The 22982-nt window shown below is 46.5% G+C and overlaps 1 protein-coding gene across 2 annotated transcripts in view; it reads left to right on the forward strand.

Annotated features, from left to right (window-relative positions):
* The window catches only part of LOC308092532 (filamin-C-like), a 31785-nt gene that overhangs the window by 3832 nt on the left and 4971 nt on the right, over window positions 1-22982 (forward strand). The window contains exons 2-40 of one of the 2 annotated variants that reach the window (XM_080438478.1): window positions 1206-1454; window positions 4201-4298; window positions 5426-5576; window positions 5987-6105; window positions 6257-6334; window positions 6459-6621; window positions 6791-6991; window positions 7083-7211; window positions 7939-8076; window positions 8207-8333; window positions 8656-8792; window positions 8907-9100; window positions 9307-9420; window positions 9516-9659; window positions 10100-10223; window positions 10997-11157; window positions 11272-11362; window positions 11493-11665; window positions 11788-11905; window positions 12406-12668; window positions 12854-13451; window positions 13620-13793; window positions 15081-15243; window positions 15502-15830; window positions 16004-16127; window positions 16275-16431; window positions 16550-16763; window positions 16855-17096; window positions 17206-17305; window positions 18404-18544; window positions 18728-18856; window positions 19008-19181; window positions 19525-19689; window positions 19958-20161; window positions 20494-20646; window positions 20836-20958; window positions 21610-21861; window positions 22318-22587; window positions 22816-22953. In XM_080438478.1, the coding sequence (XP_080294604.1) occupies window positions 1206-1454; window positions 4201-4298; window positions 5426-5576; window positions 5987-6105; window positions 6257-6334; window positions 6459-6621; window positions 6791-6991; window positions 7083-7211; window positions 7939-8076; window positions 8207-8333; window positions 8656-8792; window positions 8907-9100; window positions 9307-9420; window positions 9516-9659; window positions 10100-10223; window positions 10997-11157; window positions 11272-11362; window positions 11493-11665; window positions 11788-11905; window positions 12406-12668; window positions 12854-13451; window positions 13620-13793; window positions 15081-15243; window positions 15502-15830; window positions 16004-16127; window positions 16275-16431; window positions 16550-16763; window positions 16855-17096; window positions 17206-17305; window positions 18404-18544; window positions 18728-18856; window positions 19008-19181; window positions 19525-19689; window positions 19958-20161; window positions 20494-20646; window positions 20836-20958; window positions 21610-21861; window positions 22318-22587; window positions 22816-22953 (6822 nt within the window). The remainder of the gene's footprint in view (window positions 1-1205; window positions 1455-4200; window positions 4299-5425; window positions 5577-5986; window positions 6106-6256; window positions 6335-6458; window positions 6622-6790; window positions 6992-7082; window positions 7212-7938; window positions 8077-8206; window positions 8334-8655; window positions 8793-8906; window positions 9101-9306; window positions 9421-9515; window positions 9660-10099; window positions 10224-10996; window positions 11158-11271; window positions 11363-11492; window positions 11666-11787; window positions 11906-12405; window positions 12669-12853; window positions 13452-13619; window positions 13794-15080; window positions 15244-15501; window positions 15831-16003; window positions 16128-16274; window positions 16432-16549; window positions 16764-16854; window positions 17097-17205; window positions 17306-18403; window positions 18545-18727; window positions 18857-19007; window positions 19182-19524; window positions 19690-19957; window positions 20162-20493; window positions 20647-20835; window positions 20959-21609; window positions 21862-22317; window positions 22588-22815; window positions 22954-22982) is intronic. The other variant, XM_080438479.1, reaches the window with a different exon arrangement.

A 22982-nucleotide genomic window follows, 5' to 3' on the forward strand; every position in this document is an offset into this window, starting at 1 on the left:
GGATGAATTCAGGGTGTTACAGCAGCACATGATATACAAAAAAATAAACTATTTTTCAAATATGTTTAAGCGATTTGTGTGTATTTTGAAACACAAAAGAGAAACATATACAATATCTAATCTAAAGGGTTTGCTTTCTGACATCTTTCTCCACGTGGCTCCACAAAACTGTCTCAGCCTACCCAGGGACCATGAAATCGTCACAATCGTTGCAAATGGTGTGACAGTGTAACCAGAGACTATTTGTTGGATGTCTGTTTGACCACACGTCCTAAAAGCCAGAGATTGATGGATCAAAACCACACTGTGCCATGGTGGCCCACCTGCCTGTGCCAGTCAAACAGTGACACATCAAACACAGCACAGACATCCAGGCAGAGATAAATAAGAATAGTTTTACCCCCTGCATTCATGGAATGTATTGCACAAGTTATATTGGTAACTCTAAACCAGCCAATATTAGCAGCTATTGCTCTCAGGGAGATATCAAATTATACGAGACAAAGTCTGTGTTGGCAATATTATAGTGATTGTATAAGTGGGGGTGGGGCTGGGAGCTATCCTTAGAATATCAGAACTGCAAAATTATAAATAAATAGTCGCTGACCCCGGCCTCTCCGTTTTCCACATTTAATGAAGAATATTTATACATAATATGTATACATAATTATATAATGTCCATCGTACAGTTATTTTTTGTATATTTGGAAATGTGAAATATATTTTGTAAGGGGTTTTGAAAGAATGTTGAAGACAATTGAAATCCAACTGGTGTTTATGCAGAGAGAGGGATTCCCCTCGTATAGCCTCAGCTGTTTCTGTCTCCAGTGTTGCATTGTGACTGGATGAATGACACAATGTCAGGGCTGTCCAGTCTTGGACAGAGTGACAGCGTGTTGGAACACATCATTTCAGTGACTCATCATCATCGTCATTCATTTGCACACAAAATAGTTTGCCAACTCTGAGATATACAAAGTGAAATCCAGAGTGTTAGTTAAATTTGTGCTGGATTTGACTGTGTACTGTACAGTATGTAATTAGAGCTCACTAACACCATTACAGCCAATGCAATTCACGAAAAGTATTTGAAAGTCAATTTTCATATTATGTGATTACCCAAATTGACACCCTAAAAAGTTCCAACTCCTGCCTGTCCAGAACCAATTTAAATCAACCCTGTCTCTGTCTCTGTCCACTTACAGACAGCAAAGCCATCGTGGATGGGAATCTGAAGCTCATCCTGGGTCTGATCTGGACTCTCATCCTCCATTACTCCATCTCCATGCCCATGTGGGACGATGAAGACGACGAGGAGGCCAAGAAGCTGACACCCAAACAGCGTCTGCTGGGCTGGATCCAGAACAAGGTGCCCCAGCTGCCCATCCACAACTTCAATCGTGACTGGCGTGACGGCAAGGCTCTGGGAGCCCTCGTGGACAACTGTGCCCCCGGTAAGACCCCCCCCCCCCCCCAACCCCCCGGGGCCGCTGAGCTCTAGGGATGTCACGATCATGACATTTTAGTTGACGATTAATTGTCATTTAATTTTCCTTAATACAAGATGCAACATTGTGAGCTTATAGATCTGCTATTTCCGCAATCTGTGAAAAATTAATCTCAAATTAATGATGGAAATCATCATGACATTTCTGTTAACTCTTTGACTGCGGACGACGCGATAACGCGTCAAGTGCTACTTTGTCCAGTTGGCCGTCGACGCGCTCGACGCGCTGGACGCGCGTTCATTGTTTAATCTCTGATTGCGCTATGCTGCTTAATATTCAATGTTATTCTCGAGTTCCACTTACTTCACGGACATCTGCATCCGGTTTCATGACCTGGATTCCGTTTCCGGTTTTTGATTCTTTTCCCCAGTCATTTTCGTCCAAAATAGGTAAATAAACGGTCTTTCACACGGTATGACGGACAAACGGACAGTTTCTCTTCTATAATCTATGGTCTGGGTGACGATCAGTCATCGCCGTCGTATATCACAACGTAATTTTCGCCGATCAAAACAATGGGGGGGACGTCACATCCGTTTTCATGTTTTTCCTTGTCTAATCTATGAAGAAGGGTGAGAGAGACCCAACGACATGATCAAAGCTGTCATGTGCTGCGCTCTAGTGGCGGAATTGTGCTGGGTCTTTACATTATGTGTCCTTAAATTATTTTCATGAGAAAAATTCAAAATATAAAAATAAAAAAACACGAAAATTGCTGGCACTGGGGGAGTACTTTATGAAAATACTCTGGCAGTCAAAGAGTTAATGTCATCCAGCTGTTTTTATACAGATGAAAGGAAACAATCCTAACCATTATGCAAAATAAGTGTGATTAGCTAAAACATAATTGCGATCAGGCAGTTACTGTATGTAATTATTGTGACAGCTAGGCCTACTGCAGCTCATGGAGGCGTCAGCTAAGGCCACCTGACGAGAGGTTATAAACGCTGACTCAGGATCAGGTTCTGGCCAGTTAGAGGGATTATTGTATACTGTCGTTTACAATTGGTTGCTATGGAGGCCAGGGTCAGGAATGTGCCAGCCGATGAATCTGATACCATATCACCTTCTCCGGAGAATTTGTCTCCTTCTCTCCGTGTCTACAAGATGAGTGATATACTACTTCTCAACCCCCCCCTCCCCCCCCCCCCCCACACACACACACACACACACGCACACACAGGCTCATGACATACATGACACATATATAAACTGGCCCAGGTTTGGATGTCAGCCACCAGACTAATCCGTCTCTGGAGAGCAGGTAGTGTCAGTATGCGTATACAATATGTGTTAGGGGGGCCTACGGCTGGCCGGGGATGTCTCTGTCAGCTGTCCTACAATGACTGAAGCGCTCACTCCCTCTGTCTCCGGCCCGGAGGCCCGAGCCTGGCTTTAACGTTTATAGCCTCAGCAACACACAACACCCCCAAATTTGGGCACCATTCCTCCCTCTTCTGTCCAGGGAGGGAGGGATGCTTGGCACTGTCTCACGAAGTAGAGAGATCTGTCACAGAGCAGGGACATGAGCCTGGAGTCAGGGGTCCACATCAACGTGCCTCACACACACACTGATGACGCAATTATTTTGTTTTTGCGAGAGGCGTCTCTTGGCTTTGCCTCCCAGAGACAAAGGTGCAGGAGCGTTATACAGACTAATGAGCGCTGTGTTTATACGAACCAATGATCTGAGCTGAAACATCATTCAAACACTGTGCTGCAATACTGCACCATACAAGGTTGTGATTTCTTTATGTGGGCTGGACGCCATTAGGGGAAATGTCAAGTCATCCTCCTTTCAGATTCCTAGCATATGAAGCTGCACATTTTCTGTAGAATGAGGAGGATGACTGTGGACCCCAAATTCAACCTCCAGCCAAGCCGTGTTGGCACAGCTGGGAACTACTGCTACCAGTTGTTCATCGCTTGCACAATATCTATTATGATGGTAAAGTTCAACATATTCATATCCAGCTGTAGCCATTTGCTGCCCCCTGATAACCCATTAATATTACATGCATGGGGGGGGCTTTACTCCAAACCTGACATCACAACTAATTGAAAAGCTATAATCCCCAGCGGTTTGAAAAAAAAAAATCAAATTCAGAGGTCCACCATAATCCATTCCTTTGGACGGCTTTAAGTATCACAAAGGTCCTCTGCTTTCAATTGATATAAAGTAACATGACATACATTATAGTCCATTCTCTTTCTGTTTGGCAGACAGATGTAAGCGCTGTCTCAAATCCACTGTTTGCTAGTATCATGTCAGTATTAATTGGATAATGGTGTCCAGTGTTGTGCGGGGGCCCTTTGAGTGAGTGAACTCTCTCCGTTGCTAACACTAATCCAATTTAAGTATTAGCAGCGTGAAAGAGTTTAGCCGGGGTTTTAGAGCGTGCCCAGAGCGTCCATCGCTGTTATTGCGTGAGAGGGAGGAGGGTTGGAGAAGGACGATTTCCATAGTCATCCACCCTGACGTCGTGGAACGGGAACAGGAACAGAGCATTGTGGGTAAAAAAAACGGCAGGTCATGCGATGTTGTAGCTCAAGGTGTTGCGGAGATAGCGGTGACAGGCTCAGTGGTCTTATTATAGCAACAGCAATGTAACAGGTTTCGTCAGCCTGTGTGGAATTGTTTTTTATGAGCCCTGTTGTCATTGGTTGAATTTGCTGTCTTTCTTGCTGATAGGGTTGTGTCCTGACTGGGCAGAATGGGATCCTAATCAGCCCGTGGAGAATGCCAGAGAAGCCATGCAGCAGGCTGACGACTGGCTCGGCGTGCCTCAGGTAAGATGTATACCTAAACAACAGTGAAACACTGGCCATTTACAGTGGCCATATCCCAGCACTGCATTACCTTGTTGGCCATCATTGGTATCAGTCTCTTATACAAGGTGTGCATTTATAGTACTGTAAATGCACACCTTTTTCTAGGGTGCCGGTCAACTTTTATATGTACAACCTTGCATCGGAGCTAAAGTGTGCAGCTGTATTGTTCTTCCTGTATCAGTGTCTTTTTATGCATACTATACATACAGGAGACTTGAAATTATATTTATTATCCATATTTACTTTGCTGTCCCAAAGCTCCCTATAATTTGCATGTAGTAGTTTCACATGGTAGATTCACAAGGGTGCGTAGGTGTAAGATTTCATAACACCTTCAGAGCCAACTGGCAAAATATATGTGTAAATATGCTTGTGCTCATCTGAATTGCAAACAGAACAAACTCACTGCATGTTATCATTGTGAGGGTGTTTACTCTTAACACAGGGGGTTGGTGACATAGCTGAGAGGTGTGTGTCATTGCTCTGTTGACTCGGGGGCTGGATTCCAATGGGGCGGTGAAAGGGGATGTGGCAGAGGTCTGGCTCAGACTAAATCCCTGCTGGCTGGCTTACTGAGGGCATTGGTCCTTAACCCCGCTGTCCTGTCGTTAAATATAGACAGAGAGCAGCGTGGCTTTACACTGCTGTGTGACAGAGAGGGAAATGAGCCCAGAACAGGCAGAGAGAGAGAGCGAGAGAGAGAGAAAGAGATGAGCGAGTGGGAAATAAGGAGGTTTAATCCATGCTAAATGCCATTCTGCAATGCTTGACAGGAGAAATTTGTACACAAAGTCAACCAAGCTTACATGTTAGAGAGGACTACATTTCATGGTAGAGATGTTTGCCTCATTGCCTGACTCCCACCAGAGCTTTTCATCCCTCTCCTCCTTTTGCTAACTTAGCCTTGCTGCTGCCTATTTCAGTGAGGAGGATAATTAAAAAGGGAATGAACTGCCCATAAAGTACAGCAATGCAAACAAATCCTTTTCACTGATTTTCTGCACTCTGATCATGGTCTGAAAAACCCTTATAATGCTGTTTTAAAAAATATATTTTTTCTTTTTTCTTTTTTACTCGTATTCCAGGTGATTGCCCCTGAAGAGATAGTGGATCCAGATGTAGATGATCATTCAGTCATGACCTACCTGTCCCAGTTCCCCAAGGCCAAGCTGAAGCCTGGTGCTCCCCTCAAAAACAAACAGCTCTTCCCCAACAAGGTTAAGGCCTATGGACCTGGTGAGTGATCAAAGCATTGGGATAGACACACAGGTTATTCCATAATTGTATTATATTGTATTGTATTATAGACCTTGACAAACTGTACTTGTGCATTGTTTGTAACGATTGAATACAATAACCGTTATTGTATTCAATCGTTATAAACAATACTTGACAACAAGTAAAATTTGTCAAGGTCTATAATACAAGGCTTTAGACAGTGGATACACAGGATAACCTTTTGGCCAGCTCCTCTCTCCCTTTGCTTCTTATAGCTGGAAGTTTCCTGCTTTCAGTGTCAATTCCTCACTCTCTACCCCCTTCTTCTCTCTCTCTCTCCCATTCCCATCCTATAAAGGAGAAATGCCTTGAACATAATAGTTTGTGTAGCACCACTTTTATCTAGTATGGCTTTGTATTTCCCATAGGTATTGAACCTGAGGGTAACAAGGTGCTGAAACCAGCTGTGTTCACTGTGGAGACTGTGGAGGCAGGCAGTGGCGAGGTGCTGGTGTACGTGGAGGACCCAGAGGGATACAAAGAGGAGGTAGGCGTTTCTACCCGATACAGATGAAAAAGCACTCATACAGCGAGATGCTAAACGATGCAGCTTCTGTGAATTCTAATTGACTAAGATCTATAAGTTCTAGGGTATGTAATGACTGTTGATCTGACTTGCCCCCTGCTTTGTTCTCCAGGCTAAAGTGAAGCCCAACAAAGACAAAAAAGGAACATACACTGTTACCTATGTGCCCAAGGTCGAGGGGGTTCACAGGGTAAGAAACTGCTGCCATCAATTCATTTCTACAGAACATCAGGAAAATCTTGTCCCAATAATGACAAGCAGCTCTTGGATTTGAGAGCAATATCAAAGGTCTTTTGCATGCATCCTCCCCATAGGTGAAAGTGTTGTTTGCTGGTCAGGACATTGACAAAAGCCCCTACACGGTGAATGTGTCGAAGGACATGGGGGATCCAAGCAAGGTCCATGCCAGAGGGCCAGGCCTGGATGCGACAGGAAACGTGGCTAACAAGCCCACTTACTTTGACATCTATACAGCCGGTAAGTAGGCAAAGTACAATCACACCCAGGGACACAGAGATGTTTATAAACGTATAAAGACTCATCGGTGTTGGCTCTGAGGAACCACGGTGACATGGTGGTATGTCTTAAGTGTTTGTGTTTGATAGCTGATCAGGTCATTTCTCTCTCTCTCTCTCTCTGTGCTCAGGTGCCGGTAACGGTGACGTGAGCGTTGTGATCGTCGACCCCCAGGGCAAAAAGGACACCGTGGAGCTCATCCTGGAGGACAAGGGTGACAGTGTTTTCCGATGCACCTACCGTCCTGCGATCGAGGGCCCCCACACCATCCATGTGCTGTTTGCCGGCCAGGAGATCCCCAGGAGCCCTTACAAGGTTAACATCGCAGAAGGTGAGCCCCCTCTAGATTACTGTCAGTACTGGGGACAACCCACTGATCCAGCACTTAACCCCACTCCTCACCACCCATTTGTCATTTCTAGCTCCACCCGTTGCTCCTCCCCCCGGAGCCCCTGTGCAGATAGTTCCTCAGACAGTGCGCACCCCTCCCGGAGTGAAGGGTGCTCAGCCTCCCAAACCTGGCGCTCAGCCTCCCAAACCTGGCCGACCAAGTTAGTATGGTCTGTTGGATGGAGCCCGTGCCTTTTGCTCAGACATGCTAGCCGGGCCTCCACCCTCAACCTCTCCCTATGCTATGCCCTGCAATTGCACCTGTATGCCTCCTCCAAATGAGGTTGCACCCTGCATCGTCTCAGTTCCGTGGTGCTATGCTGTGCTTGGTCGCCTGCTCCTGTGCATCATGTTAGCTTGATGTTTCAGGAGATGATTTCAGAGAAAGGCAGGGTGAGGTGATGTGTAGTGTGCAGTGATTCCCAACCCTGGTGCTTGCTGTCCATCATTTTGTGAAATAGATTTTAAGGGTGTTAAATGCATTCAGTAAGCCAGCAGTGCAAGGACCAGAGTTGGGAACTTTAAGAGTTTGTCAGAGTTTGCATTTGTGACCAGTCATTATGATTGTGCTGTTGCGCTGTTTTATTATTTGGCATCGATTTCCAAGTATGACTCATTCCATCTATGGTGAATGGTGATGCCTGCTATCTGCATTTCTGTCTGAAAATTTTTGTTTTGAGCAGTTTTGTAGGCTACCGCTTGAAGCCTTAATGCCAGTCTTTCATTTGCAGATGATGATGGTGATTTTCAGCCTCTTGGGTCAATGTAGACTCCCGTTTGAATGAAACATCACATCGACGCTACTAATGCTGCCATCAACCAGTGGCTACTGTTGGCCTGTTATCTCTATACGACGTTTCTCCATCTAATTATTCATTCTTCTTACAGCTACCAGCGCCAACGCTTGCCGAGCCACAGGCAGAGGCCTGCAGCCCAAAGGGGTGAGAGTGAAAGAGGTGGCCGACTTCAAAGTCCACACCAAGGGAGCTGGCAGTGGAGAGCTCCAAGTCTCTGTGAAAGGGCCAAGTGAGTCTGACATTCACCTCTCCGTCATATCCTCTAAACACTTTTCACTGGCAGGTTCTCTGGAATGAGGATTTGATTGAGTGCATCACAAGATGCATGAAAGTTATTTTTCAACTGTTAATGTCCCCAGGTGGAGCAGAGGAGAAGGTGAAAGTGACCGATGTAGGGGATGGGGTCTACGCATGTGAATATTACCCCCTTAAGACTGGTAAATACACTGTCACCATCTCATGGGGAGGACAGCCTATCCCTCGCAGGTATGACTTCACTCCCACCAACAACTAGATTGAATGAATACCGCCTTAAGCAAAACACACGTTTACTAATCCCCAAGATGAAAATGGGTCATTTCACCACACCAAATATGAGACTGTAGATGACACACTGTTCTATTTCTTATTTATCATGCTGTTCTTTTTGTAACCTTGTTTGGAAAAGCGCTATACAAATAAATTCATTATCATTATCATTAACAACACAAAATCAGAACACATAATATCTCAAAAACTCCTATTTCAAAGCCAGGCATAAGTGCATTTCTTGATGTGTGTGTGGGTGTTATTTATTTGTGTGCTGCAGCCCCTTCGAGGTGGAGGTGAGTGAGGAGGCAGGCTTCCAGAAGGTGAGGGCCTGGGGTCCAGGTCTTGTGACCGGCATGGTGGGAAAATCAGCTGACTTTGTGGTTGAGGCCATCGGCACCGAAGTGGGAACTCTGGGTGAGTCTGATATCCTTGCTATTCTAGGGACACCAGGTGGAATGCAATGACGCACCTGGCAGGATGAAAACAACTCTAAATCTAAATGCACTAAAATGCCTCAAATGTTCCCAGGCTTCTCCATCGAGGGTCCGTCTCAGGCGAAGATCGAGTGTGATGATAAGGGCGACGGCTCCTGTGACGTACGCTACTGGCCCACTGAGCCTGGAGACTATGCCGTCCACGTGGTCTGCGATGATGAGGACATTAAGGACAGCCCATTCATGGCCCACATCCTCCCTGCAGCCAATGACGTTTTCCCAGAGAAGGTATAATATATTATGTCCACATATAAGGAAACTGCAGTTCCCGACAGTTTCTGTGTGCTGACCTCATCATGAACAAAATGGTATTTGATTACATCGTATATGCTTCATTCATCATAGAAGGATCATGTTGCATTGCAAAGGCCATAAATGCAAGATACAGTAAATGGGGAAAAGAAAGTACATTGAATATACTGTCATTTTTACAGGTGAAAGCCTTTGGTCCAGGCCTGGCGCCTACCGGTGTCATCATCAACAAACAAACTGAGTTTACCATCGATGCCCGAATGGCTGGAAAGGGTCACCTCAAGATATACGCCCAGGTAGGAATCATTCAACATTCTCCTCCTCTACGTTCCCACTACCCATCATTTATAATGCATGGGGTTGGACCTGACATGCATTTGTATTCACTCAGGATGCAGAGGGTTGCACCATTGACATCAAGATCACTGACACGGGAGACGGCACCTTCCTGTGCGTGTACACCCCCACCAAGTCCATCAAACACACCATCATCATCACCTGGGGAGAAGTCAATGTCGCCAGCAGCCCGTTCAGGGTAAGACACACAGACACATGCACACAAGGATGGATAGCGTTAACCAAGTTGGACACTACTATCGATTAACTTTACAAGGAAACAGCCCACACACACACACACACACACACACACACACACACACATACACAGTGAAGCCGGACAAGGTAAGGAGACAGTGTGCGTTTGTTAATGACAAGGACAGAGAGAGTACCCTTGTGTCCAAGTAGCAAAAGGTAGACTGAGAAACGCACACACACACACACACACACACACACACACACACACACACACACACACACGCACACACGCGCACACACGCACACACACACACACACACACACACACACACACACACACACACACACACACACACACACACACACACACACACACACACACACGCACACACACTGCTATAGCTGATTGCTTCAGGCTCAAGTACTGTGTGTAATTATTAGGTGCTGGTTGGGGAAGGCTGCCATCCAGACAAGGTCAAGGTGTACGGGCCGGGAGTGGAGAAGACCGGCCTGAAGGCCAACGAACCAACCTATTTCACAGTGGACTGCGGTGAAGCCGGACAAGGTAAGGAGACGGTGTGCGTTTGTTAATGACAAGGACAGAGAGAGAGAGAGTACCCTTGTGTCCAAGTAGCAAAAGGTAGAGTGAGAAAACGAAGTGAATCCATTCTGACCCAGCACTGTGCCAAGCATTATTATGGTAGTGGAATCAGAATCAGAATCAGTTTTATTGTCACATCACAGGTTTACAAGGTAAAAAAGTGGGTGAAATTCTTTTTTGTACATCGTTCCCATCGCAACGTTAGTTTCCATAGAAAGAAGAGGGGGGGGGGAGAAGAAGAGGGTGGGGGGCAGGTGGGAAGGAGATCAAAAACAAGAGAGCAACAGAAGGCCAGATAAGTTATCTACATATTTACAAATTACCTGAGATAATAAAAAAACTAAAAAACTAAACTAAGGTGCCTGAGCATAGCAGCAATGTATTGTATACTGTGCATGTTATACTTATACTGTGCATGATAGACAAAGGACGTTAAGGTGCTTAGAGGAAAAGGAGCACAATAAAAAGACCCAAAAAAAGAGGTAGTGCTACTGCTACTACCACCACCACCACTGTCATTACTACTAATACTACTGCTTATTACTAATTGTAATAATAATAATAATAATAATAGATATAAATATATAGGTATACTGCCTTTCCTTAGACCATGGATGTTTAATAGGGGGGGTGGGACTAACCAAGTGACATGCTCTACAGAGGTAGGAAGTTTAAAAAAGCTTTTAACACTGAACATGTTGATATTAATGTTTGGAGTATTTCTATGTGTCTTTTAGGGGACATCAGCATTGGAATCAAGTGCGCCCCAGGAGTGGTCGGCCCCGCCGAGGCAGATATCGACTTTGACATCATCAAGAATGACAATGACACTTTCACTGTCAAATACACTCCGCCCGGTGCAGGACGCTACACCATCATGGTGCTGTTTGCCGACCAGGTAAGAAAGCCATTTCTTATTGTAGAAGGATGGATTGATTGTGTCATATGACCTTCTGAATACCTTCTCCTCAATCTGGTGAATGACTCTTATGAATTATGTTATTATATTCAGGAAATTCCCGTCAGTCCGTTCAAAGTCAAAGTGGATCCCTCTCACGATGCCGGCAAGGTGAGGGCCGAGGGCCCTGGGCTCAACAAGACAGGTAAGAGTCATGTCAGAATCACAACCACATTCAGAACCAGAATGAAACAACAATAATTGGGCATGCTGAATAACTAGCTTGGCATTTAAGTTGGCATGGGTAGCCCTGACAAGAAGCTTGTGTGTTCCAGGAGTGGAGGTGGGCACGCCAACACATTTCACCATCTACACCAAGGGAGCAGGCAAGGCCAAGCCAGAGGTGCATTTCACAGCACCCAGCCCAGGAGGAGAGGCCGTGCGTGACTTTGAGATCATCGACAATCACGACTACTCCTACACGGTTAAATACACCGCCCTGCAGCAGGTGGGTGTCTCTCTCTGGAATCAAGTGTGATTATGCAACACACACGTGTACAAAAGAAACCAAGTTTTAATAACATTGTATTGTATTTTTTATGCATTATGTTTTCTTATCTTTTCTTACAGGGTTCTATGACCATCTCAGTGACCCATGGAGGAGATCCCATTCCTAAGGGTCCCTTTCACATCACCGTGGCCCCTCCACTAAACCTGGGCAACGTTACAGTGGATGGATTGGACACCAGTAAGTCACACACAGCACTTCACTCTTGATGAGATGGGTCCTATGGAACCTTGCTGGGGATAACCCCATCATATATGTTAATATAACGCATTAAATCCGGGAACGCATCTACAAATGTCTTCTAAATCCTTTCTAAAAAACGTATGTTGCTATATCAGTGGTGATCAAACTTTTTCATGTCAAGGACCCCAAAATGATATGTATTTGGCCGCCAACCCCATCTTAAAATATTTTGTTCCAGGGACCCCCCCCCAGAAGCAAAGATTTGAGTTACAAATGTTCGCTTTAAAAATATATAAATGCAAAGATTTGCACACATTTTCACGATTAAAAAAAAAAAAAAAATGCAGATCTACAAGCTCATAGCGCTATGAGCTTGTAGATCTGCTATTTTTGAATAGCCCAAAGTATAAAATAATGGTTATAGCTCAAATCTAAAATGACACAGATGCGTTCCCGGATTGAATGGGATAATATAGCCGTTTTTTTGTTTCCTGCAGAAGTGGAGGTTGGAAAAGATCAGGAGTTCACAATCAACTCTCAGGGTGCTGGAGGGCAGGGCAACGTAGGAGTGAAGATGACTTCGCCCTCTGGTCGCCCAATCCCATGCAAGCTCGAATCAGACAAAGACAAATGTGTTCATGGTGTGAAGTACATCCCCCCCGAAGAGGGACAATACAAGGTGGATGTCAGCTATGATGGAAACCCTGTGATGGGAAGCCCCTTCAGCGTGGAGGGAGTGATGCCTGCCGAGCCCTCAAAGGTACAGTCTCTCTTCAATGTTGCTCGCTGTATCATTAATGGATTGAATTATGGTCAAATTTATATATCTGTGTACCCAAAGACGCTTTACATGGGGGGCAACAAACAACAAATAATATTAACTTTATTAGGGTAAAAAAAAAAAAAATTATTATAATGATGTATTGTCGTTATTGTTAATTACAGGTGCGAGCTTATGGCCCAGGCCTGAAGGGTGGCATTGTGGGTAAACCGGCTCCGTTCGCTATTGACACAAAGGGAGCAGGTGCAGGTGGTCTGGGCTTGACGGTGGAGGGGCCTTGTGAGGCCAAGATGGAGTGCCAGGACAACGGCGATGGCACGTGCGCCGTGGTGTATCTGCCCACAGAGCCCGGCGATTACGCCATCAACATCCTGTTCGCTGAACAGCACATCCCCGGCTCTCCCTTTACGGCGACGGTACGTCCAGCCCTTGACCCCAGCAAGGTGACGGCCAGTGGGCCCGGCCTGGAGAGAGCCAAGGCCGGCGAGCCGGCCACCTTCACTGTGGATTGCTCCACGGCAGGTGAGGCCGAGCTCACCATCGAGATTGTGTCTGAGACCGGGGCCACGGCAGAGGTGCACATCCAGAAGACGGCAGAGGGAACCTTCTCGGTCACCTACATCGCAGCATTCCACGGAACGCACACCATCACCGTCAAGTATGGAGGGCATGTCATCCCGCAGTGCCCCAAGGTCATCCAGGTCGAGCCAGCCGTGGACACCCGAGGCGTGCTGGTTTACGGCCCAGGAGTGGAGCCCAGAGGTAAGAGTGGCACAACCGATAACATCAATTACTGTGCTAAGACACTGGAGAATGGCCATGACCATTGTAATGCACTGTACTGCATTGTAATATGTTCTTAATCATCTCATGAATCAGTTATACATAAAGCTTTCCAATATCTTACTTCATGATCGTTTAAATTTGCAGGGGTCCTCAGAGAGGTCACGACCCATTTCATTGTGGATGCCCGTGCTGTCAACAAGACTGGTGGCAGTCACGTCAAGGTCCGCATCATGAACCCCTCAGGCGCCAACACGGACACCTACGTCACCGACAAGGGAGATGGCTCCTACAGAGTGGAGTACACTGCCTTTGAAGATGGTAGGAACACTAGCTGAATGAGTATGAGTATTAGTTTGTAAAGCACTTCTCATACACTTGATGTGCTTTACATGACCATAACACATCCAAATATACTGTATTGTATATTAATAGCACAAAATATCTGTACTGAGTTGAGAGGTAAAAGGGTGTGTGGGGTTAGGGAGTAGGGCTGACATGAATGTCTAACCTAGCTCAGGTAAGGGACCAAGGCAGAGCCCTTACAGTATCTATAAATTCAAGGAATCTCTCTATGTGTATATGTATTTATTTATTCATGTTTGTCCTTTGCATATCTCGAGAAAAGTTAATCTGATCGATTTCATACTCTGTGGGTATATTGCTGAGGTCCCAAGAGAGAGGAGTGTTGCGTCTGAAGTCGATTGGATTTCTCAGGAAAGCTGCAAACCACAAGCAATTGGCTTGGGCGCTGCGCCAGTGATCTTAATTCATAATCTTAAAACCGATTTGTGCATCACAAATTGTAGCAGAACCCAGGGAGTCAGGGACAGTATATTTAGTGATGTGATATATCAATATACTAGGAAATCTGTATTTAAAAAAAAGGATATATTCATGAACCTTACTAGCAGACAGGTTTTTAGATCGACTGACACATCACAGACAGACAAGTTTATATCTGTTGTGTCAGGCACTATTTGTGACTTAAGAAAGAGATAGGGAAGCGACGGAGGAAGGAGGGTATAAATACAGAATGATGCATTTGAACAATGATGTGAAGGGCAAAGAGCATGGAGAGAGAGAGAGAGAGAGAGAGAGAGAGAGAGAGAGAGAGAGAGGGAAACTCATAGAGGTTCTATTTTATAAATAGAATGTGTTCTGGAACAGAGGCTCTTAGCCAGGCAGGTATGCATGCTGCCATGGGGCTGCCAGCAAACAGCAATATGACGGGTAAGGGGTAGTGGATGGCGGGGAGATGTGAACGTTTATTAATAGACACCTAAGTGAAAAGATCACAGGGCGCTGCTCTACTCTACCAGCCGACACGTTCTAATCTTAACGTCGGCATGGCTGGGAAGCTGCCTGTCTCCCTAGTTAAGAACTGCTGTCAGAAAATCGCTGCAGAACAGGCAATCCGCGTTGAAACATAATGTAGCATCTTGTACTCACACCAGCCTCAGAGCAGGAGACAGCATCATTTTATGAAGAAACAGATGTTCCTTCCCCCAAAAGGGAGTCATGGTCCAGCACATAATTCAAACCAAGCACCGATATAATACAAATGTGCTTCGCTGATCATTTGTGTGTGGGTGTTTTTGTGTGTAGGTATGCATCTGATTGAGGTGCTGTTCGATGATGCGCCTGTGCCTAAGAGCCCCTTCAGGGTGTCCGTGGTGGAGGGCTGCGACCCAACGCGGGTGCGGGCCTATGGGCCAGGCCTGGAGGGAGGAATCACCAACCAGGCGAACTGCTTCACTGTGGAGACCAGGTAACAATGAGGATGCTCATTAAAATGAATTCCCATCAGTGTCTATTGAAAAATAAAAACTTCAAAGACGAGCAAAAGATGAGCAAAGTGCCTCTCTCATGAATGCAATAAGAATGACAATGTAATTTTGTCAAGCTAAGTGGAACCACAAATACACCCCGTTGACCTAGAATTGTGTTCCACCTCACAGGAGGCACAGGTACATATTGAAAATAGGAAATGTACATATTGAAACTAACCTGTTTTTTTTCCCGCTAGGGGTGCTGGTACCGGGGGGTTGGGTCTGACCATCGAGGGAGCCTCAGAGTCCAAGATGTCCTGCAAGGACAACAAGGACGGAAGCTGCAGCGTGGAGTATGTTCCCTTCACTCCCGGAAACTATGACATCAACATCAACTACGGAGGTCACCCTATTCCTGGCAGCCCATTCCGCGTGCCAGTTAAGGACCCCGTGGACCCCAGCAAGGTGAAGTGCTCTGGCCCAGGCCTGGGCGCCGGAGTGAGGGCACACGTCCCCCAGACCTTCGCTGTGGACTGCAAACAGGCTGGACAAGCCCCTCTGGATGTCAAGCTCTATGGCCCCACAGGTAAGGAAATCAGTTTGAATGCACAACACTGCACTTTACAAATGTTTATCCCGTCTTCTCTGCTGTACAGCCAACCTCCCAGATATCTGTTTCAGTAACAGACTGGTACAAAGGGGACTGGAACCTCCACTCCATTTGTCTTCCTCATCAATCCCACACTGTATTATTTCCAGGCACTGTAGAGCCGATTGGTGTTAAGAACAATGGTGATAGGACCCACACGGTCCACTACACCCCCGCTCAGGATGGTCCTTACACTGTGGATGTCAAATACGCCGATCAGCAGGTTCCACACAGGTATGCGTTCCACAAATACAGTCAGTAACTAAAGAAAAATGTTTAAATCACTCGGCAGTTTTTCTGCTTTCTGTTCTGTTTCTGATTCCGGTGGGACTAGTAGTGTAGTGTTTTGATTAATTTCCTTTCCCTCTGTGTTCCCCACAGTCCATTCAAGGTTATGTCCCAGCCGGGGCATGATGCCAGCAAAGTGCGCGCCAGCGGCCCTGGACTGGACACCAAAGGCGTGTCTGCCAGCCTGCCTGTTGAGTTCACCATCGATGCCCGTGACGCTGGCGAGGGCCTGCTCACTGTGCAGATTCTGGTCAGTTCAACCTCTTTTTCAAACCTAGCTTTTGTGCCTTTTTAATATAAATAATCACATAAATAGTTGTGCTATTTGGTAATTCTGTCCATTAACACAATATTCTCCTCTCACACAGGACCCAGAGGGCAAGCCCAAGAAGGCCAACATCCAGGACAACAGGGATGGGACATACACAGTGTCCTATGTGCCAGACTCCACGGGTCCCTACACCATCACCATCAAGTACGGAGGAGATGAGATCCCTTATTCCCCGTATCGCATCCAGTCCCTGCCCACTGGAGATGCCAGCAAGTGCCTTCTTACAGTGTCTATCGGAGGACACGCAGTGTGTGAGTACTCGATGCTTTATTCCTTTTCTCCACCCTACACCTCACCCATTCCTCAAACCCAACTCACCAGTTCTGTCCTCTTCCTCAACAGCGAGCCTCCAGAGGCTCCAGACGTCCGAGGACACGGTCATCACGGTGGACGCCAAGGCCGCCGGCAAGGGCAAGGTGACCTGCAAGGTGCAGACCCCCGAAGGGATGGAGCTGGACATGGACGTGGTGGAGAACCGCGACGGGACCTATGACATCTACTACACGGCCCCGGTGCCCGGCAAGTACGTCATCACCATACGCTTCGGAGGCCAGAACATCCCCAACAGTCCCTTCCACGTGGTGGTAAGTCAGCCTCTTTTCTTTCTGGTAGAGAGTTGTGATGTGGCAAGGATATGTGGCGTGTCTGGTTTCATTGCTTTGGTTGTGATATGATTGGCTGTTGGTTCCACAGGCGTCCAATGAGCCGGTTGTTCCTCGCGACAGCGTCGACCCTCAGTTCCGTCCTCTGAGCCTGGTGGTTCCGTTTACTCCACAGCAGGGAGAGATCACAGGTGTGCTGCGCACACACACATGCACACGCACACGCACACACACACACACACACACACACACACACACACACACACACACACACACACACACACACACACACACACACACACACACATGCTCACATACAGTATGACACCCACACATGCATGTGTATATGTCACAGGGTGTTTGGAGAGCCAGGGTGATTGAAGACAGAGCGCTTGTTTTTAGGCACGGGGCTTCGGGGCGATGCGGGGCTTTTCGAGACAGGGTTTATTAGCGAGGCTCGTGAGGAGGAGGAGGAGGACGGCGCTGCGATGCGGGGGGTTATTACGCGAGGCTCGCGAGGAAGAGGAGCCTCCTCCTCCTCCTCCTCCTCGCGTTTTAAACCGTCCCGTCCTCTCCTTCTCTCCTTCTCCTCCTCCTCCGAGGAGGAGAAGGAGAGCGCGGAGAGGCGGGGCTTTGATGCGCCGACGGAGAGTGGAGACCTGTCTTTTGTTGTTCCCCCCCACATAGCAACCATAATATCTATGAGGGGAACGCTGAACACGCGTTCACACGCACGGCGCGCCGACTTAGTGGAGCTTGAGGCCGAGGAAGTGCGCCCTCGCGCCTCCGGGCGCGAGTGCCCGCACTGACCGGCCGACGCTCCACTAGTCGACTCAGCGCCGTTTGATTTGTAAACCGATAGGGACAGAATAGTTCTTTTCATGGATCACTGTGTGTGTGTGTGTGTGTGTGTGTGTGTGTGTGTGTGTGTGTGTGTGTGTGTGTGTGTGTGTCAGGGAGAAACTAAAACAAAAGCCAGCAGAACACAATAAAAGTATCTTAACAGTCCATTGAAAGCATGAGCGCGTGTGCGTGCGCGCGCATGTGTGTGTGTGTGTGTGTGTGTGTGACTGTGTGTGTGTGGGTGGTCACGGCCATATGTGCTTGTGCACAAGCCTGGCTTGTGGCTCCCTCTAGTGTTTCTTCTACAGAATTGCTGGGTGGGTAAAAACGAGCGAGCCTTCTTCAATCACCCTGGTTCTCCATTCACCCTGTAACATATACACACACATACATCCAGTCTTATGTCAAGTCTGTGAGCTTTGTTTGTGCTGTTGTAATGTGTGCAGGTGAGGTGCGTATGCCTTCAGGAAAGACGATGCGTCCCCACATCACTGACAACAAGGACGGGACCATCACGGTTAAGTTCCAGCCCACCGAGAGAGGCCTGCACGAGATGGACATCAAATACGAAGGCAACCACATTCCAGGTCAGACCACACACCACACCAAATCCACATGATCTGAATAAAGAAACCGATATACACACTGCTAATCTTGCTTTGATAATCGAAAATGCTAAAAAGCTTTAGAAAAATATATTTAACAAAAATGTGAAAAGTTCATCATTCTCACCCTCGTCGCTTCGCTCTCTTCTCCAATCTTGTTTACAGGAAGTCCTCTCCAGTTCTTCGTTGATGCCATGAACAGTGGAGTAGTGACAGCTTATGGTTCAGGTCTGAGCTACGGCATGGTCAACAAGGCTGCTAGCTTCACTGTGGTCACCAAGAACGCTGGCGAAGGTACAGTGTCTTATCTTACAGAGGATATTTTACCATTTGACCTCATTCAATACGATTATGAACACATAATGCATTCATATTCTGCATTCATATCGCTGTGAATGTGTTGTTTACGTAGGCTGTGTTCATAATAAACTGTGGTCCCTCCCAGGCGGTTTGTCCCTAGCGGTGGAGGGTCCCTCCAAGGCAGAGATTACATGTAAGGACAACAAAGATGGAACCTGCACCGTGTCCTACCTGCCCTCTGCCCCCGGAGACTACAGCATTATTGTCAAGTTTGACAACAAGCACATTCCTGGCAGCCCTTTCACTGCCAAAATCACAGGTAAGGAAACTTCACCAGACATTCTCTCACACTATGCTCTATACTGTATGCTTAATACTGTAGTTAGGGTTATGAATAGTGATGTAAATTGCGCTGGAAAAATACTACATGAAATGTTATATACTGTAATGGTACAAAAGTACAAAATGTCATACAAACTAAAGAGCAGAACAGAAATAGGGGTTAGGGGCTCTATTTCATATTACACACATTATTTCACACAGCGAAAGATATCCTTAATGTCTTAAATGTCAATAAAATGCTTACATTAGAAAGGGATTACAAGCCACTTACAGGGATACAAAGCCTGGGGTATAATAAGTGTCACTCTTTGTGTGGTCAGGTGATGACTCCATCACCAGGACATCGCAGCTGAACGTTGGCTCGTCGGCCGACGTCTCCTTGAAGATCACAGAGACGGACCTGAGCTCTCTGACAGCCAGCATTAGGGCCCCGTCAGGCAACGAAGAGCCCTGCCTTCTCAAGAGGCTTCCCAACAGACACATCGGTGAGCACATACACTGGTCCTCCCTATAGCCAGTAAAACAGTAAAATCCTCAGTGTTGACCCCAATGGAAACATGCCATAGGGCTTTCTTGGGTTTAAAATCCTCTTAACAGACCTTGTATTGAACTGTACTTCCCTGTGCTTGTCTTTGCAAACTGTTAACAAAGTATTCTATCAATCAATCAATGCATAACATACATAAACAGTGGTGCAAATGCTTAGCAAATACTCAAATTAGTGCAACTCATTGTACTGATCCTCCCCTATAGGTATCTCCTTTACTCCCAAGGAAGTGGGCGAGCACGAGGTGAGCGTGAGGAAGAGCGGCGTGCACGTGGCCAACAGCCCCTTCAAGATTATGGTGGGCCAGTCGGAGATCGGCGAAGCCAGCAGGGTCAAGGCCTTTGGGAAGGGCCTGGTGGAGGCACACACTTTCGAGATGACCGAGTTCTTTGTGGATACAAGGAACGCAGGTATGCAGAACAGACAGACCGCAGAATTTGTTCTACTATTTTGGTCATATCTTTGTGTCTGGCAATCATCTCTGTGTATAATGGGTTCTCACACTGCACTCAACATTGCACTTTTCATTGCACTTTTCTTTCTTGAGTTTTAGAACATTTTGAAGGCATTGTTGTGTTTCTTGCTGCTACAGTAAATCCTCTTCCTTCAGCTCTGTTTATATCGTCTTAGTAAGCTGCTGTGATAACACGGCGAGGTCGAGAGAGTTCTTTCTTGTCTTTATACAGCTAGAGCAAGCAATTCACCTCTCACTGTCTCTCAATTATCCCTCTCACTCCTGAAGGTTATGGAGGTTTAGCATTGTCAGTTGAGGGTCCAAGCAAAGTGGATATCAACTGTGAAGACATGGAGGACGGTACGTGTAGGGTCACCTACTGCCCTACAGAGCCTGGCAACTACACTGTCAACATCAAGTTTGCTGAAAAGCACATCCCAGGTGAGACTCCAAATGAACTGTTACATAAATTGAAAGATCATTGAAATAAACGGCAATCAGCATCTTTGGTCAAATCATGTATTTGTGTATAAGAACAGCATTGATTTAATAATTAAACATTTGTACCACTGAGACTGTGTGGAATGCAACTGAGCCGCTCTGATTGGTTGACACGGTTTCCGCTCACAGGAAGTCCGTTCACGGTGAAGATGACAGGAGAAGGAAGAATCAAAGAGAGCATCACCAGGAAGAGACAGGCGTCTTCCATCGCCTCGGTAGGAAGTGCCTGTGGCCTAAACCTCAAGATCCCAGGTCAGTATCATTGATCGACCATGTTCACATTATTTTGCTCTCACGCCAGGGGGTCGATTAGTTTGGCAGCAATTAGAGTACGGCATTCACACATCCAGTTTAATTAGCACAAGAATCAATACACTCATTCTCGCAAAAGAGACTTAGGTCTCAATGTTTTTACTGATTGAATAAAGGTTTATGTACTGTATACTAGTACAGTGGTTCTCAACCTATGGGTCAGGACCCCCAGTGGGGGGTTCCCACATGATTTTGGGGGGGTCCCCATATTATGGCATCAAAAGTAATCAACAAACTATACTATAAAAAACTGGTCAAACCTTGACCAAATTGACAAATAATATGAGAAAGAGGCAACATTTTTGAAAATAGCCGATCTACAAGCTCACAACGCCTCACGTTGAAAGGCGTTGTGAGCTTGCAGATCTGCTATTTTTGATCTATCTGTTGAGGCATCTAAATCGAATGCCTCAACTCCGACATTCCAAGTGCTTATCAGGGTGAGGGTCCCCAGTTCAAATATGATTATTTTGGGGGGTCAGGGGCAGAAAAGGTTGAGAACCACTGCTATAGTATATTTTATTCTGCAAGTGCAATATAAAGCATTTACTGATCACAAATGGTGTCTAATGGGTGATGATGTCTTTGTAGGAAACTGGTTCCAGATGGTGTCAGCCCAGGAGAGAATGACCAAGACATTTTCGCGCAGCAGTCACACCTATACCCGTACGGAGCGTACCGAAATCAGCAAGGTCCGCGGAGGAGAGACCAAGAGGGAGGTGTGCGTGGAGGAGAGCTCCCAGATGGGAGGAGGAGGGCCGAGCCCATTCAGAGACATCTTCGCAGACTTCCTGGGCAGAGAGAGCCTCAGCAGCTTCGCCGGCCTCACCGCCAGGCCTGAGGGTGAGAATCCATTCCACAGTGGTCATGCTGCTTTCAATGTGTGTTTCAATGTAACTATGTGTACAAATGGAACCATTGGACCTGTAAGTGCACATGTAATAATTGATGTAAATATGAAGGGGGAAAACTATTTCACAATATGACTCATATAATCCCCCCCCCCTCAAAATAGCCCAAACCTTGCCACAATTACCCCCGAATTTTAGTATTTTTATAATTAAGTTTTTTTTTGGCTTTTTCTGCCTTTATTGATAGTATACAGTAGATTGACAGGAAATTGGGAGAGAGAGATGGGGAGTGACACGCAGGTAAGGTCGTCGGGATCGGGATTCGAACCTGCGACACACTGTCATTGCAGCCTAGGTGCCCGGACCGCTACGCCAGCAGCCCGGGTCCAATTTTTGTCAAATTTAAAACAAAAACTGAAATGTACCTTTTTCCTATGTGGTTCTGCAGTGGAGAGTGGCCCTGGGGCCATGACGGCTCAGGTGACCAGCCCCGGTGGCAAGACAGTGGATGCCGACATCATGGACGGCGGGAACAGCACATACAGCGTACGCTTCATCCCAAAAGAGATGGGCCCCCACACGGTCAACGTCAAGTACAGGGGCCAGCACGTCCCTGGGAGCCCCTTCCAGTTCACTGTGGGGCCCATGGGGGAGGGTGGGGCGCACAAGGTCCGCGCCGGCGGTTCCGGCCTGGCGAGAGGCGTGGCCGGGGTTGCAAGTAAGTTCATGTTTTATTGGTTAAAAAAGTCTAAATAAATGAATGTATTACATAACAAATTACATACATAAATATTTGTATGTTTTATTCTGTTATATTTCGTATCAAAATTTGTCTAAAAAAGCTTTTTCTTTATGAAAGATTTTATACTTTTTTTGTACATTGGTTGTGGTCATATTGAGAATTGTTTGTTTGTGATTAATCCTCTCATCATGTGCCTCTCTACAGCTGAGTTCAGTATCTGGACCAGAGAGGCTGGTGCTGGTGGTCTGTCCATTGCTGTTGAGGGTCCCAGCAAGGCTGAGATCTCATTTGAGGACAGAAAGGACGGCTCCTGTGGTGTCTCCTACATTGTGAAAGAGCCAGGTGAGATCAACTTGACAAAGTGATGTCAA

Source organism: Gymnoscopelus braueri, assembly GCF_963280865.1.
Source record: "Gymnoscopelus braueri genome assembly, chromosome: 9".
NCBI lineage: Eukaryota > Metazoa > Chordata > Actinopteri > Myctophiformes > Myctophidae > Gymnoscopelus > Gymnoscopelus braueri.